General features: G+C 38.3%; 1 protein-coding gene across 4 annotated transcripts in view; it reads right to left on the bottom strand.

Annotated features, from left to right (window-relative positions):
• Positions 1-276: 276 nt before the first annotated feature.
• Positions 277-18,095, bottom strand: part of CARF (calcium responsive transcription factor) — a 38,058-nt gene continuing 20,239 nt past the window's right edge. Inside the window, exons 12-21 of one of the 4 annotated variants that reach the window (XM_050899851.1) lie at positions 17,229-17,304; positions 13,294-13,424; positions 11,926-12,292; positions 8,848-9,541; positions 5,703-5,834; positions 4,437-4,480; positions 2,898-3,090; positions 2,417-2,470; positions 1,045-1,209; positions 277-929 (exon numbers count right to left, since the gene is read on the bottom strand). In XM_050899851.1, the coding sequence (XP_050755808.1) occupies positions 9,441-9,541; positions 11,926-12,292; positions 13,294-13,424; positions 17,229-17,304 (675 nt within the window). In that variant the 3' untranslated portion in view covers positions 277-929; positions 1,045-1,209; positions 2,417-2,470; ... (2 more) ...; positions 5,703-5,834; positions 8,848-9,440. The remainder of the gene's footprint in view (positions 930-1,044; positions 1,210-2,416; positions 2,471-2,897; positions 3,091-4,436; positions 4,481-5,702; positions 5,835-8,847; positions 9,542-11,925; positions 12,293-13,293; positions 13,425-17,228; positions 17,305-18,095) is intronic. The other 3 variants (XM_050899850.1, XM_050899852.1, XM_050899853.1) reach the window with 3 other exon arrangements.

Here is an 18,095-nt window from a genome sequence, read left to right as displayed (position 1 = left end):
TCATGCTCAGTATATAAACTAGGGGGAAAGCTGGCTGGAAGCCACTGCTCAGGAACTGGCTGGGGGGAACTGGCTGGGCATCAGTCGGCGACTGGCGAGCAACTGCATTGTGCATCACTTGTTTTGTATATTCTAATTCTTTTAACATTATTATTACTATTTTCCCTTCCTTTCCTGTCCTATTAAACTGTCTTTATCTCAACCCAGGAATTTTACTTTTTTTTTTCCCCTATCCTCTCCCCCATCCCACTGGGGGGGGGGGGGGGGGGGGGCGGGAAGTGAGTGAGCAGCTGTGTGGTGTTTAGCTGCCTGCTGGGTTAAACCACAACACTCCTCCTCCTCAGGCAAAACATAATGGCATCTTACATTTCAGTCATGCAAGGAATCAACCTCCAGCACAATAAAGCAGAGAGGAAATTCATCCCCAAACATGGGAAACTGGGGATAATAGAGCAGTTTTTTAAAAAGAGAAATTTTTGTTTCTGTGCTGCTCTGGATGGGAGAGAAAGGCAATGGGAGAAAGGCAGAAAAGTGAGCAGAAAAGTGGTAGATGAGAATGTGTTAAAACAATTCCCCCACTCCCATAAAGTGCTGAGTATGAGTACAGTGGTAGGAGACAAAAAATAATATAGGGAGGCCAGGGAGAGGTAATTTTATGTCTTATATTATGTTCAAAGTTCAACATGCACTAGAACCTGACATGAAAAACCTGTGCACCCACCAAATTACTGTGAAGACACTGATTTAAAACTGGTAAAGCCCCCTTTCCACAGATCATCTGTTCTCAGCAGAAGTAAAAAGGTCAAGAAGGTTCCCATTTTCTCCATCTCCTTCCACGTACAAAACACGTTAGATGCGGTAACAGCTTTGTCAACAGCCAAGAACATGGAGTTGTTACATCAGTTTGCATTCAGAAGGTAGCTAGTGCACTGAAGATAAAAGCAAATATACACGATTACCATTCTTTTATTAGATGTGAGCTCAGAGCATAAATAGCACCAAAATCAACAATAAAAAAAGTTGTATATTAAAAAAAACATTTACCATTTAAAAGTGAACCACTTCAGCCAGAAGAAACTGCAATCTTGAGCTGTAACTTTGAGAGCTTTCGACCTCCTGCAAGCAGCTTTTTACAAGCTTCACTTCCTCTTCTGTTCTCTGTTCTGGTCTCTTGCCGGTTATCTGGAGTACTCTCAGAGGTAAGTGATCCTGAGAAAACATTCAACACGTAGTGAACTAAGAGCTAAAAGTAGAAGCCAAGGAGGAAACACCTGCACACTTTAGAAAACTGAAGCGTCATCTGTAATAAACATAATTAATTAATTTCCAATTCTCTCTCCCATTTAATTTTAGCTTTAAGAGAAACATCTGTGAGAAAAAGTTAAATTTATGTCTAAAAGAACAGTGACCTGACAAAGCACAACTGAATTTTTAGCATGGTCCTTTAAGAATTAAACACTGTACACTTAGATCTAGGACAGAAGATATTTTTTAGGCCAAATTTGCGGCTAATTAGCAAAAGCACTGTTAAACTGTAAGGTGGGGGGCGAGGGGGAGAGAAATTGAGATTTGTTTTCCTCCCACTGCTGGCCAGTGTTTCTCTCAAGATGTTTAAGAAAAGGTACCGTGTGAGGAGGGTACTACGTGAAGAGCAAGAATGCCTACTTTTACCATTATATTCTTCAGTTGCTTATTCCTTCTACCAGCTCCCATTCCTAACACAGCTTAAATTACAGCATGCTTGAGGGTGACTGTTCTAGGTGCTCCCAACTCACTCAGACTATGTACGCTGACCATCAAGTTTTCACGCAGGGAGACCTCTATCTTTCCTTAAGCTGGAAAGCAGAATTCCATGAGCCATCCTTGAGGAGATAAATATGAGCAGATCTGCATCAGGTAGAAACACAAATGCAGCTCTTCCTGCGAGCTGGAAGAAACTGAAGGTTTTTCTTCTGCTCAACAAGTACCGCAGAATACATGGTCACAGCCTCAGAATTTCTCCCTAGCTCAGATTAAGACCAAATTCACAGCTGAAGGCTCTGTCAGTTCTTGAGACTTGACCATTTATGACACCATTGTTTTCACTAAACCAATGCAAATTCCAAGCACAAAGAAAACTTGTCACATCTAGACTTGATGTGACACAGATGTTTATAAACAAACTATGGTGTGCAGATGTTGTTATTGACATGCTGTCAAGTGACCAGGTCAGATTATACAAATGGAAAGGAAGGGCCCTCATGTGATGGGAGAAGGGGTAAGTAAGGATTCTGGTGTCATCCCTGTTTCCTACCCCACCCCTTCCCCTGCGCAAGTTTGGTTCTATAATTGTTGTTCTTTTTTTGTGGAAGACCCTGAATACAGTTATTTATAGCATAGATGGAAGATCACGTACAGAGGAACAAAAGTGCCAAACCTTTGAGGCTCTGAACGTGGTGGTTTTGAAGGACAGTTTGGAATGCTTCCTGTTCTGGATAAAAAGAAAAAAAAAATTGGAAAAGGCTTTGGTTGTTTTAGGTTATCACAGGGTTAGAAGTATACACTAGTATTTCCTCATAAGAAATTTCTGCAGAAATACATTATCCACTTTAAGTTAAAGCTTACTCTGTAAAAAGCATATATCTGAAAGGAGTTCAGACAAAAGCTCTCCACTGTTTCTTTATAAAACAAGCTTTCATTTACTTTAAGAAAATGTACACAGACAATACAAATATCGGGAGGCACCACTGGCCTACAGTTTCAGTATGACATGCAAAGATGGCAATGCATGGATAAATATTCATTAACATTTTGGTACATACTCATATAAACATTGAGATCTGTCCAAACACTAGGCATCTTGTCAAGCAGATTGGAGAGACACCGTAATTCTAATACTTCAGAAAAGGAAGATTTACTTTTATTCGCTATTGAAAAATCCTCTTCCTCCCACCAAAGAATGTGGGCTTTATGGAAGTCATGTCATCAACCTTTAATCTCCTCCATTCCATTCATACAGTTCCTCCCATAAGATCTTACACACTTTCTTCATGATCTCCATGTCCCTTGCAGGCTTGTACAACTTCTTGAGTGGGCAAGCAGAAAGAACAGCTATGTCAGAACACAAAGACAAATCACCACTGTTTCTCAAGGGGTGCATTCAGGACTAGCACATAGAACATTAGTCTGGAATGAGGACACTGGGACTGAACTCCTCCCTCTCCCACTGATCTGCCAACACACACATCTCTGTTTCTGGCTCTCCTGCTGCCATTTGATTGCCATACCTAATTACATTTTAAATAGTATCTAGAGACAAAGACTATTCTACAAAGAGCAGAAGCAAGTCTCTGATCTTTCCTGGAGCCACTGAACTATCAACATTTAACCAAAGGATAGAGCTAAAATTTTAACAGTATTTTAGTGGTAGCTTATGCTGTATTGACGCTGTCCCGCTGTAGATATCCAAGTACATTAGAAAAATTACCAAATGGCAGATCCAATAGTATGCAAGTTTTTGCTCTCTAGTTCCTTCATACTGTGGACCCAGAAACCAACTCTTATGAAATCACTATACCACAAACAGATTTTCATCCTCCTATGAGCCTTATCAATCTCTATTAGAAAAAAGATCAGGAAGAGCGAGAAATTTAATTTGCTTAGAACAGCATGCTCTTGTTTAAACAGGCAGACTGTCATTAGCAGAAGCCCAGTACATGCCAAATGACCAACTGAGCTGCGCTGCAGAGAGCTAAGGATGGTAGTAAAAACATGAATTCCAATTATCCACATTAAAAGATCTGATTATATGTGCCCTAAAATATCTGCATCATTTAACCAGTTAAGTGTAATTAAAACTGTATTAAAGAACTACATGCAAACAACTATATTCATGTCTCCATTTTCTTTTTTCCTTTTTTTTTTTTCAGGATACATACAGTCCTTTATGCATTTATCACTTAAAACTATTAAGCATCCAAAGGAAACTTTTTCCATTAAGAGGTTATCGTATGCATGCTTTTTGTAAGTTTTCTTCTATCTAGTGCAGGCTAATGGATTACTGATGAGAATTACTATCATGGCATCCAATGCTTCTAATTTTCTGTCCAGGGAAAACTCCTTAGGACAAGGACATTCAGTATTTGTCCTCAGAAAGCACCCCATGCTTTTTAAATCCCTTCTGTACTAGAACAGGATGGGGCTCTAGATGACAAAGACTCATTAATACTTTCTACGATACAGCAGGACTGTTTACGATCACTCCTTTGAAGACTCTCCAGAAAACACATCAAATCACTTCAGAAAATAAATATGCCATTTGTCATGTGCATTAGAAATGGAATGAGAGACTAAGGTGTAACATCTTACATTGGAAAAAAAAACCCAAACAAACCCACATACACTCCTGTCATGTGATGAGATTTTTGCCTTCCCCTCCTTCTCCCCCCAAATCATACCTTAGTTGATGCTTGTTGGATAAACCTGCTGGATAGCTTCTGACCTAAAAAAAAAAAAAAATCAACACAGCCTACTTTACACAACGCTTTTTTCATTCATTAATGAGGTGCGCTGTTGCTGGGAGAAGATAACCATTACTGATGGGATAGGCTCTTAAGTTTATTCCTACAAAAGCTTTGTTCAGAAGGGAAGGGCAGATCAAGGAGAATTTTCTCATCAGAGATCCATGAAGAGCAGTAACTTTTCACAGCACCATCCTCAGCTATATCACACTTTCTATCCCTAATGGAACAGATTCTTCCTGCCTACCTTCTGAGAACGTATCTGTTTGAATAGGCTTAAGGGAGCAAATTGTAAGTTTGCCAAAGACAGACAAGTCAACAGCCAGCTATTATCCACAGCCAGAATCAGGAACTCAAGTGGTATGAAAGGCAAGAGGCCAGTTTCTCAATATAAAGCCCTAACAGCTGGCAGAAATTATCGTTTTCTCCTTGTTTTCTCAAATCTTTTCAGTTGCTGTGAATGTACCAAATGTCCTGTGAAATGTGGCTGCCTGGTATTCATCCAGGTAAGGATGATAAGTCCCAGAGCAAGCAAGGAAAAAACTGAATGAAATTAAAAGGAACATAATGGACTTAGGATCCTGGGGAGACAGGAAGAAAAACTGATGGGAGCAAATCTCACCAGTGTTTACTTGTGCAGTAAAGTCACCAGCTGCTTCAACAGTGTAACAGTGAAACATTGAGAACTGGAGGGCCTGAGGGCATGGGACTTGGGTGGAAGCCCTAATAAAAGTGTGAAGGAAGAGAGACTTGGGTGGATACTGAATGTGCTTGAGGTAGACAGAGCTGCAGTCACAGGGATGAGGAGAGCAGCAAGTTAATTCAGTTGGGAAGAAAAGGTGTATTTTCCCTTGGTAACATATAAAGGAAAAGAGTCTACACTCCTGGGTTGAAGGTCCAAGAGGAGTTTCTTCTTCATATTAGAATATAAGAATGGGTGTCTCAGCCTACTGGAAGTCGTTCAGCTGCCTCTGGTACTCACCAAAACTCAAGCAGCTCTGTCGGTTTTGAGGGCAGGACAGGCTTCCCTTTTCTTCCATACCTTTAAATTCCTACCATGAACTCACCCTACCCACTACTCACATAGGTTCAGGAGCTGCACTGAGCCTTTGCAATCGGCTCGCAATCCCTTTCCAGGGCCCCGGAGCCCCCCCAGCGCAGCCCCCTCCAGCCCTCCCTGCAGGACCCTTGCTTTTCACACACCTTCAGGATCTTCTTCCACCTGGTCTCCCTGGAGCTGTCCTACTTGTTCTCCTTCATCCCCAGAAACCACTGTGCTCAAGCAACTCTTGTATTTCTCCCCATGAGCACCCATAACCACAACACAGACCGTCACTTTAAAAGAAGAAGTAGTTTACATTTGAAAAAGAATATTATACATTAAGTTACTATATAAATATATATACACATTCATATACAGACATTTGTCTCTAAATTTTGTACAAACTGCAACAATCTTCATACCACATGACCAAGTCTTGATTTTTGAACAGCGCGAAAAGGACTCATTAACACTACTGGTTTCCATCCAAGAGACTGCCAGCCTTGAATGAGAGCTATGGATGTGTGCCCTTTTATGTCTTCTCTACATTTTAGCAAAAAATTGCATGCACATACATAAGCACAGCCCTTCTTGTCAAGCCAACCAATCACTGTTACGGGTAACCAACAATGAGGTTAAATCGGAGAATAATTTGTTCATTTACAGTACTGCGGAAGCTCAGGATCTCTAGGTTTGCAAAATAAATGCTTGAACACAACAAGCACAAGAAAACAAAGTAAACATCAGAAAAACATCTACAATTCCAACACAAAGTAATAACCAACTACTTTGCACCAAGCTACATAGCTTTCTCTGAAAAATCAGCCTCGAGTATTCTGTGCAAACAAATTTAAGTTCATTGAAAGCGGTATTGTTTACTTGTGACTTTTTTCATATACATAATAGAGTCTTTTCTGTGGACATTAGTGAACTAAGGTGTTAAGCTGAATATAGAGACTGGATATGGGTGATGAGTTTGAGTTCCTCCATTAGCAACATGCACAAAACAAATGTAAACATGCTCTTTAAAGAGGAAAGGTTACACTAAATTAAAAAACAACACAGTAATAAACTGGAATATGTATTTAGAAGACAACGAACTGAAACTCTGTGAAAACGAAGGAAACTGAAAACAAAAAAAATGTGAGTATTGGCTGAAGAAGCATTTCAAATAAAATTTTTCGATGAACAGAATTGCAATTCTCATCCCCAGCTTTTAAAAACAACTAATTCTTTACTGCTTCTTTAAATTTCTCCCAACTTTTTGTTCTATTGTTTTCAGGGTAGATTATAAAATTCATTTCATAGCCTGCAATTCAAGATGGACTAAAAGAGTATTTCCTCCAGCTGTGAGCACTAAACCAAAAATAGAAGTACTGTCAGAAATATTGTTCAGCACAGGATGAGACTGTAGCTCATGGTGGGAAGAACAGTGACTGTTAAAGAACAGATCTGCTAATGAGGGAACTAAGGAAGAACTGATGGAAATGTAACTTCTCTTTCCTTAAGCTTTTACTCCAACTGCAAATGTATTGTCTGCTTTGAAGAGAACTAAAACTGAAATAACCTCTTGCTGGTAATCTTTAGCTGTAATTTATTCTTTTGAGAATAAGCATTCTCAAAAATAAGGAACAATTCTCAAAAAATGAGTAATATTGAGAAAGGTGATATAATTCGCAATGCATTAGTTTAAACTCTAAGAAAAACCGAAGGTGATGGAATCACTGAATACAGCAGTGTGGAAGGAGGTACCCATTCTGGTATATAGTTACTGAGTTGGAAGAGAAAAGGTGACTGCTGCCTGTGTGCTCCAGAACTATGACTACAGCAGAGAACATCCATTTTGGACATATTTTCACAATTAACAACAACAAAAAAAAAAACCCAAAAGGGTGAACCTTGTGGGATTTTACCTACCCAGAAATGAGTAAGGCATACCACAAAACAAGTCAGTGTAGAAACTACATATGAGAGACTCCAAAAGAACTGGAGATTCTCTATGCACTTGCCTGATAAAATACTGACTCTTATTTAATAAGAGCATGATCCTGTTGGAAAATTCTAATTTAAGCTAACCTATAAATATTAGCTTTAAATGAACAGCATTAACAGTGTTATTTAACCTCACAGAAGTTAATGTATTTTAAGGTAAAAGTAAGATATAGCACCTACCTAACAGATGCTGCATATAAAGGTATTAGGAACCCAAGTTCAATGTGAGACTTTTGAAAGTTTTAGCTTTAAACACTCAAAATTAAAAATTAATTTTAAATGGCCTCTATTTAGATGATGTTTGTGAATGCCTTCAATGTATGTTAACAAATTTAACTATTTAAAAATGTTAGTCTTTATGTTCATACAATATTCCTAACACTTTCTTGTCTACATAAATGAACCAATCTTTTTCCTGTTTTTGTTTTTTGGGTTTTTTTTGGTTTTTTTTAAGTCTGAAAAAGAGAAAGTCCTCAGACTGCATTCTTGTACAGCAAGCAGAAAAAAAAAAATCTAATTTTATGATCAAGTTCTCAACCACTTAGTAGGAACTAATAACAGAACTGCTGATATTGCTGTATACAAAATACTCTGAATGTTGCTTTAAGAATTCAGCATCTGAAGCAAACAATGTTATTGTTTAACTTGGTATCTATGTTGGCATCAGTTTCATTTCATTTACTGCTTTAAATGGTTTCCAAGTTATTCGTAGGTGGGGTTTTTTTTCTTAAAGAAACATGTCCATCACAGATTACACAACTCAGTACTTGTCACTTATTATGGCTTTGGCTTAAATATTGCTAAAAGATATTTCTTTATCACATTCAGTTTTTTAAAGATTCCTGGTAATTATTTTAAGTAATACAGACCACTTCGGTCTTAGAAGCTGCCACTGTTCAAAAAGATGAGTTTGTTTTCTGAATATTATAGTGACAGCACACTTGCACATATTGCTTGGATTTCTATTACTTGGTTTTCTTGGGCCTCTCTTTGTTAGTAATGTATCCATAAGCCCTACATCAGGAACAGCAGCACGTTAAATCATAATTATCCGAGCTGATATCATAAGTGCATAAAGCAAAAGGTAGATAAGCTGAAACGGGAGCATCAATCATTTTCCATGAGACAAGACTCCTGCATTCAGTTGTTACGACCAACTGCTAATACAGTACCACTGCAAAGGCTGCATGCAGCAACGAACCTTATTATAAAACCAGAATGCAAGTTTAAATATGTCAAAGTCGAAAACATTCACCGTTACAATTCACACACTTTTCTTCATCATACAACCTTACATTCACCTGGCAACCTCACCTTTCTCCTCTCCTTGATCTTCACACCATTAACATTATGATCAGGTCAAAGTTGCATTTTCTTAAGCATCCATGTCCTTCATCACTTTGAAATTTAGCATCTTGGACCTTCATTTTGTCACAAACCCATTGCTGTATTGATACACTTTGCTGTTGGATTCTGTGGTCTTAGAGCTGGCAGATTCTATGGTCTCTGTAGTGCCATAACAGTCGAGGGTCTCAAGGAGAAAAGCAAACCCAGCATTGTGATCCACATTCTAAAGCTAAGGAATTAAATTGTGGAAGACCTTCAGAAATGTCGACCAAAATGGGCCATTTGGATAGCATCCAAATTACTCAAAACTTGAAATAGAAGAGAGAGACAGTGTTCCACTGGGCAACCGAGTGACCTGGAATTGGCAGTGAGCCACATCAGTCATAAACCAAAACAGCTGTCTGTCAGAACTAGTGTAAAATACACCTAATCTGAATGTCACAATATGACTTAAAAAGAATGGCATTACTTTGAGAGCACCCGCCTTTCCTTCCAAGACATTTAGAGTTCTCCGATTTGAAAAATCCTTCCAGGCTTCACAGATTTAAACAGGTGAGGAACTACAGCAGTCTGATTTTATCTGGCTCCATAGACAATGCTTTTTCTCTTGGCTCTTGTTTAACTTGGCTCACACAGATAACACCCTCTGTATTTTCTTCAGCTTAAAAACAAAACAAAAATCAAACATTGAAGTTCACACTCCACTGATAACGCTTCAGCCCCAATAACTGCATGCATTTAAAAGAAAAATATTTCAGGAACTCCAGCTAATAGGTAAAGCATTTGTGAAGTTAACTGCTGTTTAGTTTGACAGCCAGTTACGTCATCTATGTGCTATAAGACATTGCAAGTTGACATGAATTTACTGCCGTAAGAGCCCCCTCAAGTAAGATTATTTAAAACATTTTCTAAAAAAAAATTGTTTTGAGATATAAAATTACTCTCACACAAAATGTCCTTGCTCTTCCCCATGGAAAAATAAAGCCACTATCTTTTTTTTTTTTTTTGTCTTTTCCAGGGGAAAGGAGGAATGGAGGTGCTATTGCTGAAAAAATTAACTCTAAAGCATGTTGATTTAGAGAATGACTTACACTTCAGCCATTACTGGCCACTTCTCAATGACTGCACATACATTTTCAGCAGGAAATAGCTTATTCTTAAGTTAGCACTTGGAAAAGAGAAAATCGGAACACACAGGATAATTTTAACCAAGCTCACATGTGCATAACAGTATGCACACACACAGGCGAAAAAAAAATCTTGAAATACACACTGACTGAACTGCTACATTCAAGTATATGGTGTTTCCTCCAAATAAGCTCTGTAACATTATTCCCTCTTCAGTCTAGACTGGTTTTTGTCCTCCTCCTCTCCAGACAAAGAACTTGCCTCGGGGAGGGGGAGGCGGGGGGGGGGGGGGGGGGGGGGGGGCAGTATCTGGGCATTTTATAGACAACTCCTCCACATAACTTGGGAATGGCACCAATATTCTCACAATTTCCAAATTCAGGCCGGTGATGATAGACTGAGACCTTGAGCAGAAAAAAAAAGGAAATCCCAAAGGAACGGTGAGTTTACTCCTTGCAGTTATATAATTTTATATTTGACTACATTTCTTTTTGTGTAAAATAGTATTCCTTTAAAAATTCACTTACAACACTCATCACTTACAAAAATTTTTGAGAGGCATCGACATCTAGATTGAACAAATGGGTTAAACAACTGAATGGAGGAGGTGCATTTGATAACCTCTCTGAAATTTTTACCCTGAATGAAAACAGAATTTCTCAGGAGATTAGTCAAATTCAATTATAAAAGGGAAAACAACCAATTAGACAGACATTTGAGTACAACAGGCAGAAAATCCCTTAAATTTGACAATATTGCCACAGCAAAATATCCCAATATTACTTTAACACATAGGAATTTCAGTATATTTCCTCATGTACCCTTTATTTCCTTTTTATTTCTTTATGTAGTCTTATATTCCCATTTTCAGAATATTACAGAATTTAGTACAAATTACATTTTGCTGACCTGCAAAAGTCATCAGGACATATGGAGATAATTATAGCTATGGCATTACGAAGGTGTAGGCTATGATCTAGCACATCTTTACCTATATGTTCCTGCAAAACTACTCAAGAGTCATCTTTTTAGAAGTCATAGATGACAAGAAAATATAATATAGAAATAATAAAGCATTGCACAGCTAATGTTTCAGAGTCTCTGGAAAGTCAAAAGGATATGTTGCACTGATCTATATATGCTCCATATCTAATAGGTTTTCTTCACCAAGAATTAGAACTCATTCTTTGAGAATGCAAGCTTTCATTCTCAGTCAGGTTCCATGGCTGAGAATTCAAAGACGGTATCTATATTTAATAACAATTGTTTTAACGAGCCTTTTATTTCGATAGCAAGTTATTTATAGTGTGTATTTTTTAAAGAGTATTTTCAAACAGAAGTTTGAAATTCCAAGCAATTATATACAACTCCAATTGATCACTGCTAAAGCATATTGATGACTACAGGATCCTAGTAAAAGTTTATTAAAAAAATTCAGAAATCTGCTGGGATGGTGCAAAGAAAGAAGTCACCAAAAACCCAACATTTCTTTCCAAAGAGTTCTAACTATATTCAATACTGGTTATTTTCTATTCTTATTTTTCCTTTAAAAAAATTATTTCGAAGATCATAATTTTAGCTAAATGTTAGGATTTTTGGCAAAAATATTGTGTTCATCAAGTAAGTTGGTATTTGGTCAAAGTGACAAGCAGTTTAACTAAGAAGTCATCTTTTTACAGCAAAAACTAACAGGGTTTTGGGTTTTTTTTGTTTTGGTTTTTTGGGGGTTTTTTGGTTTTGTTTTGTTTTTGTACAGTCAGCATGTTTTCCACAGTAAAAACTAATTAGAATCAGCTGAAAGAAGTCTATGCTGGAGTTCCCCATTATCAACACATTTCTCTCCTTTCTTCAAGACACACAGAACAAAATCCACCATATTTTCTATATTTACACATTATTGGGAAGACTGCAACTTACTAAGTGCTGGATGGCTGTCCACAATCCGTACAGGAATAGCATGTACATCTCCCAGGAGAATCTGATGGACTCCTCTTTCCAGGCTTCTGGAGTCATCTACCCCTCCAACTGCTACCAACTGGCCCATGGTGACCAGACTCTGATCAGAGCCAGGAGGAGTCCCAAAAGCAGAGGCAGCAGCACTATGCTGTGTTAGGCCAGCACCTGCTTGCAGACTGTGTCCCTGACTAAGTACTAGAGAATGGTTGGTTATTGCACTCCCTATGGAATCCAGCAGACTTGCAGGGCTAGGAGGGGAATGGTTATTTACAGCTATCAGGGCTGTTGATCCATTTGTGGAGGTAAAAGTTGACTGCAGCTGTAATCCCTGTGAAAGAGAAGGCAGAAGAACTAACATACTAGTATTTACAGCAGGAGGCATTTGCATTTAATGGCACTTATTTTGCAATGCTGGAACTGGATAGCTTCTGACTTCCTATACATCATCTCTTTTGAAAGTCAATCCCAGCAACCCTGGGCTAAAGTTGTATTAGAAAACACTTAGGACAATGGTATCCAGTAGCATCCAGAAGAGTACTTATGACCATAAAGCTCTAATCTGGGATTGATATTCAGTTTCAAATCATTCCCCAATGCTGCCCATTCCCACAAGAGGTGGGCACTGCTTTAAAAAAAGAGTGAGGTGGAACCAGGCTGTCTTCAGAAACAGAAGGAAACAGCAAGTAGAACAGCATCTTACTGCAGACCGTATTTCTAGGGAAGAGATCGTGCATTTCATTGGGGTTCAGGAGTATGAAAGTAGCTTTTCAAAGAAGTAGTTAGGGAAGAAGGCTGAGAGCCAGTTTTGAAGGGAGATGAGCTTTAGAAGAAGCTCTTTTAGCATGACATTCTTATCCCCACTCTTCAGCCTTTCAACCTGGAAGTTTACAGATCTGAGCTGGGAGCAGTTTTAGGATTTTAACAAATTTTCTTAAGAGGCTGGAGGAGGACTTCAAAGGAATAAATAAGACTGACTTATCTCCCCTGAGTTTTGCAGCATTTTCATTATGAAATGACTGGACCATGTGGAAAATGAATAGGTGCTTGGTTTGAGGCAGAAGCCCACTACCTTCATCTTCTTGGTTTTGCCTCCACAAGAGACCCTAACTTCAAAGTGTCAAAAGATGGTAGTGGGATTCCCTGCACCACAGCTGTATGCTAAGTGTGACATGCAAGAGAGGCCAAAGTAAGAGTTGACAGCTATTTCAAAGTCCGTGTCACCCAGCCAGTGTTTGGGATCATTAGCAGAGAGGGAACTTGCTGTTCTCAGCTTGCCTTCAGCATTCCCAATGCAGAACGTTTGACGTTGTGTAAACGACTTGACTGTACCTGAATTTGTGCAAATATCTTGGGCTGAAGTGAAGAGAGTGAAGACAACAGCTGAGCTGTTTCTGGTAGCAAGGACTCCCCGGTCTGGTTGGATTCTCCTTTGGTGATGACTGACTCCCCTGCTGAGCTCCCTACAGTGCCACAGACAGGAAGCAGACAGTTATGAAACTACTTCTTCCTGTTTAAAAGCCTCCCCTGCAAACTGAACAAACCCCTTCAATCTCAATAAAGACATATAAAAGACATGTATATACACATATGCTGTTCTCTTTGCAGAAAAACTTGGATGCTAAAGAAAAAAGACTGGGTACGAGAAAAAGACAATACTGTAGGAAGATTGTATGTGCCTGTTCAGAGTAAAAAAAGAAGCACCAATAAATCTGTTTTGGAGAGCAAAGTAATTGTACCCTACACTGTGCTTTGAATTTCTAGTTATAACAGAAAAGCTGAAACATTTCTATCAAAGCAGCAATCAAATAATTTGACAATACATACACCTCAGTAAGGGCTCAATAACAGACAGGCAACAAAAGAAAGGGTTGTCTTCCAAAATAAAAATCTATACAGGTAATCCTCTAAGTCTCACCACTCCCTTCCAAACATCTTTGTGGAATTAGGATAACTTCTATGCAATATCACACCAAAAGTCCATTTATCTGGAGGCCTTTCAGCCTACAGATTACATCATATCCTCAAAATTCTTATTTAATGCAAGAATGATGGACTTCATTTCCTGAAGACTTGTAAAAATTGAGATTCACTTGCAGCAATTTCTGCAAGAAAACTTCCCATGGGATCATTCCATTTCCTGTTTGAGCCACCCAGAGCATTTTCATTAAGATTTATCCAGACACAAGTAGACATTGCTTAGCCTCTTATTTCACAGTTTCACTGCTGTGACTGTAAAAGAAGAGCTTGCCTTGTGCCCGGTGAATGGAAAAAAATTGAGAATGGTCAATCGCAGAAAGCTTTCTAACAGGAAATCATACAAAAGCAATCTAAGCGAGTGGAGATATATTTTTCAACATACATACTGATCTGCAAACTCTAACTCTTTATCGTAACTGACCATAAGATACACTATAAATCTTCTTGAACACAACTACTTCAAATATTTAGGCTCTTTTTAATACTATACAGAGATCCCATATGCATATGTGAATATTCACATGTAGGAAGAGATGGTAGTTCTTTCCTTAGGTTGTATTCTACACCAACATGCCTAGGAATTAAGCTAATAGTTCAACTCCTAATCTACCCACTCCTTACACTGCATGGGCATTCAGTATGAATGCCAGAAGTTTAAAAAAAGTAAATATATATACAGGTAGTTTATCTCACTTGTCATTATACTTCATAAAAGATGTAAAAGGGAGCACACTTAAGTTTGATAGTTACAGTGATTCTTACACCTAGGAGAGAACAGAGAAAGCTGTATCATGTGGAGATACGGAGTTCTGCACAAGAAGAAAACAAACAGCTGGGTTTAGTTCTGTTATTGTTTGATTTCTTAAATATAAATTTGTCCCCATTCGGCACAAGTTGAAATGAAAAAAAAACGTATACAAATAGTAGTTTGAAAAGTCAGTGTTGTCTTCCCTTGCTAGTACCACTTCACACACATTAATGAGAGCTGATTTTTTCAAAGTCAGGCTTCTTTTTTTGCTTAGACTTGTAATACAATTATAAACATGTGTTTGCAATGTGTACAAACACATACCCACATATATAAGGGGAGACAAGATATGCTGGAATTAGAGTATCTGCTTATATTCACTGAATTGGTGCACATGTGCAGAAAACTAAACAAATCCAATTCTCTAGTTTCCTTTAAAATTCAGTATGGATGGATGTTTACACATTTCATAGGCTACTTTGCCTTAGAAAATTATCTGTGAAAGACAAAAAAAGCAAGAATCGGTCTTCCTGAACCTTCTCCAGCGTTCAGAGAGTTCACATCAGAAGTCATCCCTGCTGAGCTCTATCACAGCTGTTGAAGGCACAATTATTCTGTGTCTCTCCATAAAAGCGCAGTATTGGAAATATTAACATAGACATGCAAGTACAGTAAGTCTGCTCATATTGCAAATTCCTTTTTTTTCTCCTAAAAACCAAGACTTCCTTAAAAGAGGGACACTATTCAAACTGAGCCTAAAAATTTACCTCTTGTCCTCTGACAGTTGTCAACCCTGAAATTCTTGCTCTAAGAGCACCAAGCATACATGATGCTTTTCTGTTCAAACTGATCCATTGCAGCAACAGCTAAAATAAGAGTTAAAAAAATCCCAAACAAAACAAAGTCCAACATTGGCCTTTTTTATTAACTGTAAATACACTGGTGTACATGGAACTGCTCCACGTAAATCAGGTTCACCAAGTCATTTAGGAGAAATCACACAGTGAGCCAAACCTCTGGGGGTTTATATTCCTTCCTACAAAGATAAGAAATCGGTCAGGGAGTGACAGGGGCCAAAGGGGAAAGAAACGCAAACACATCAGGACTTCTTCAGGCAAGAACCACAGTGGAGGATAACTGTTGACACGAGTAAATCTTTAAACATGAGAACTGTGGCAGTGCCCCTTTGGTCCCTGTAGACTTCTCTATCAGCTGTCTGGAACAAAAAGTACCACCACCATGTTCCAGTTAAATGGGGAAACAAGCTGGCAGTGCCACTGAGATTAAAAACATCTAATAAGTCTGCAGCATTATCTTAATGTATGCAAACAATTAGGCTCTTCTATCTTGCTGCAATCATATCCCTGCTAAAAGCCAACAACTTTTCTGATGAGTTTCATGTCAAACTTATTAAACAAGTGATGGGGAAAGCATTCACAAACATGCAGAGAAGTTCTTTCAGTGTCACACTAGATAAAATAGCCTTGAAACCTGGGGAAAAGGGCAGAATAATTTCATTTTAAATTTATTATCAGCCACTATGACACAGTGGAGCATCTCAGCGTATGTGTAATCCTAACTATGTGGGTAGCAAGTAGATCTAGTTAAACACCTGTATTTTGTTTTAGTACATGTTTTGAAGTAATAGTAGTAGGAACTCACTTTCAACAAAGGAAAAATAGTGTAACTATTCTTCAAAAAAAACCAGACCTTCGACCATGAACTCATAAAACCAAGTTTCTATAGAAATCTACACTATCTACACTCTGGTTTTGCAGCAGAGTGGGAGGAAGTTTAATACTTTGTTAGGTGGCTCAGCAGTTGCTGGGAAGAGATGCTACTTTGGCTTCACACATTAATAAAGAAGTTACACCACATAAAGAACTGAAGAAACATATCTCACAGCCCTGCTGCCACTAAACACCTGTGCTTCTGTTTCTATTCTAAGCATTAAGGAAAAATGGAAAAGAGTGCTCTCAATTCTGACAACAGAAATACAGCATTTGTTGTTCAGAGCCTGATCCTATCAGCTGAACTCATCAAGCCAACGACTTTGTGAGAAGCAGGAATCCCAATATGCATTCAAGTCCTTTTTAGCAAGATGTTTAAGCATGTGTGAAGCACAAACCATCAAGGAACTCAAGTACCCAGTTGGCTCCTGGGTACTGTGTACTCTGTTCAGTAGGAATTTAATTCTCTCTACAGAGGTGTTACTAGCACCTTCTTCCAAGGTAAAATGTTCTTTCCACATAACCATTCCGTTAAAATCTTCAGTTGCTTGAGGATGCTAAACAAAAGCCAAATTTATAATTTTCATACTTCTGCCAATCCCATCACGACTACACGTATTTTTCCACACATGCAGTCAAATAGTTAAAAAAAAAGTATGCCAAAATAGACACACCAAAATAATCCTTCTTAAGTTCAGCTGAGTGACAGAACATGACAGCAACCTCTCTGGAAGGAAACTGAACTTCTGTGACATAGCTAATAAAACAAATCACACTTGGAGACAGCTAAGTTATTAATGCAGTCCTACCATCTGAAGGTGGTGAGGCAAACGTAACAGTCACTGTTTCTGTCAGAACATTCCCACTGTCTGTGGCCCACTGCAACTGAAAGGAAAAAGATCTCAGTTCTCAGAAAGGGTGCAAGTTCATCTACTACAGGAACACAGGCTCAATACAGGACCCATAGGAAAACAGTGTCTAAAACTACACTTTTTTATTTTCTTATAACTATGCATTTTGGGAGCTCTTGGTTTACAAAAAAAAAATACTGTAAAAGATTTTTTAACATGCCTTATATCAGGAAGGCTGAAGTCTGCTCATGACAGTTCAAAGACTTTAAAATAGAAAATAGTCAAACCATTTTCCTAACAAGTATCACTCACACACCTGGGCCAAGAGCAGTGTAGGGAGAGGGAAAAGACTGATGACATAGCATGATGTAACAGTACAGTTTGTCAAAGTTGCTTTTAAATCAGCAATTCCTTAGCAGTCAGCCTCATAACTAGGAAAACTAGGATCACTGTGTATCCCTTATTACTCAATAGGTGGAAGAAAATTAAGGAACGCCACATAAGAGTTACCGAGCATTCTGAAGTATCTACTTCATGCTCACATCACTTGCTATAAAGTGCATTTATTAATATTTACAGATTCAAAATGTTGTGCAAGCCCTAGTTTAGACTGCACCTGAGACATACTTCATCCCCATTTTCCAGATATGGAAAAGTAGCAGTAACTTCTCCAAAACACAGACAATGACAAAGCCATGAATAAAATTTTCTGACGCATGCCAATTTTTCTACACCACATGGCTTTCAGTTCATGCACTCATCATGAAGTGCTAGTATTGTATAATTTGTCAATCAACTAATAGCAATCTAATGCTGATGAGATAA

The sequence above is a fragment of the Gymnogyps californianus genome, chromosome 7 (genome assembly GCF_018139145.2).
Source record: "Gymnogyps californianus isolate 813 chromosome 7, ASM1813914v2, whole genome shotgun sequence".
NCBI classification, from domain to species: domain Eukaryota; kingdom Metazoa; phylum Chordata; class Aves; order Accipitriformes; family Cathartidae; genus Gymnogyps; species Gymnogyps californianus.
This window is presented reverse-complemented; position numbering and strand designations above follow the sequence as displayed.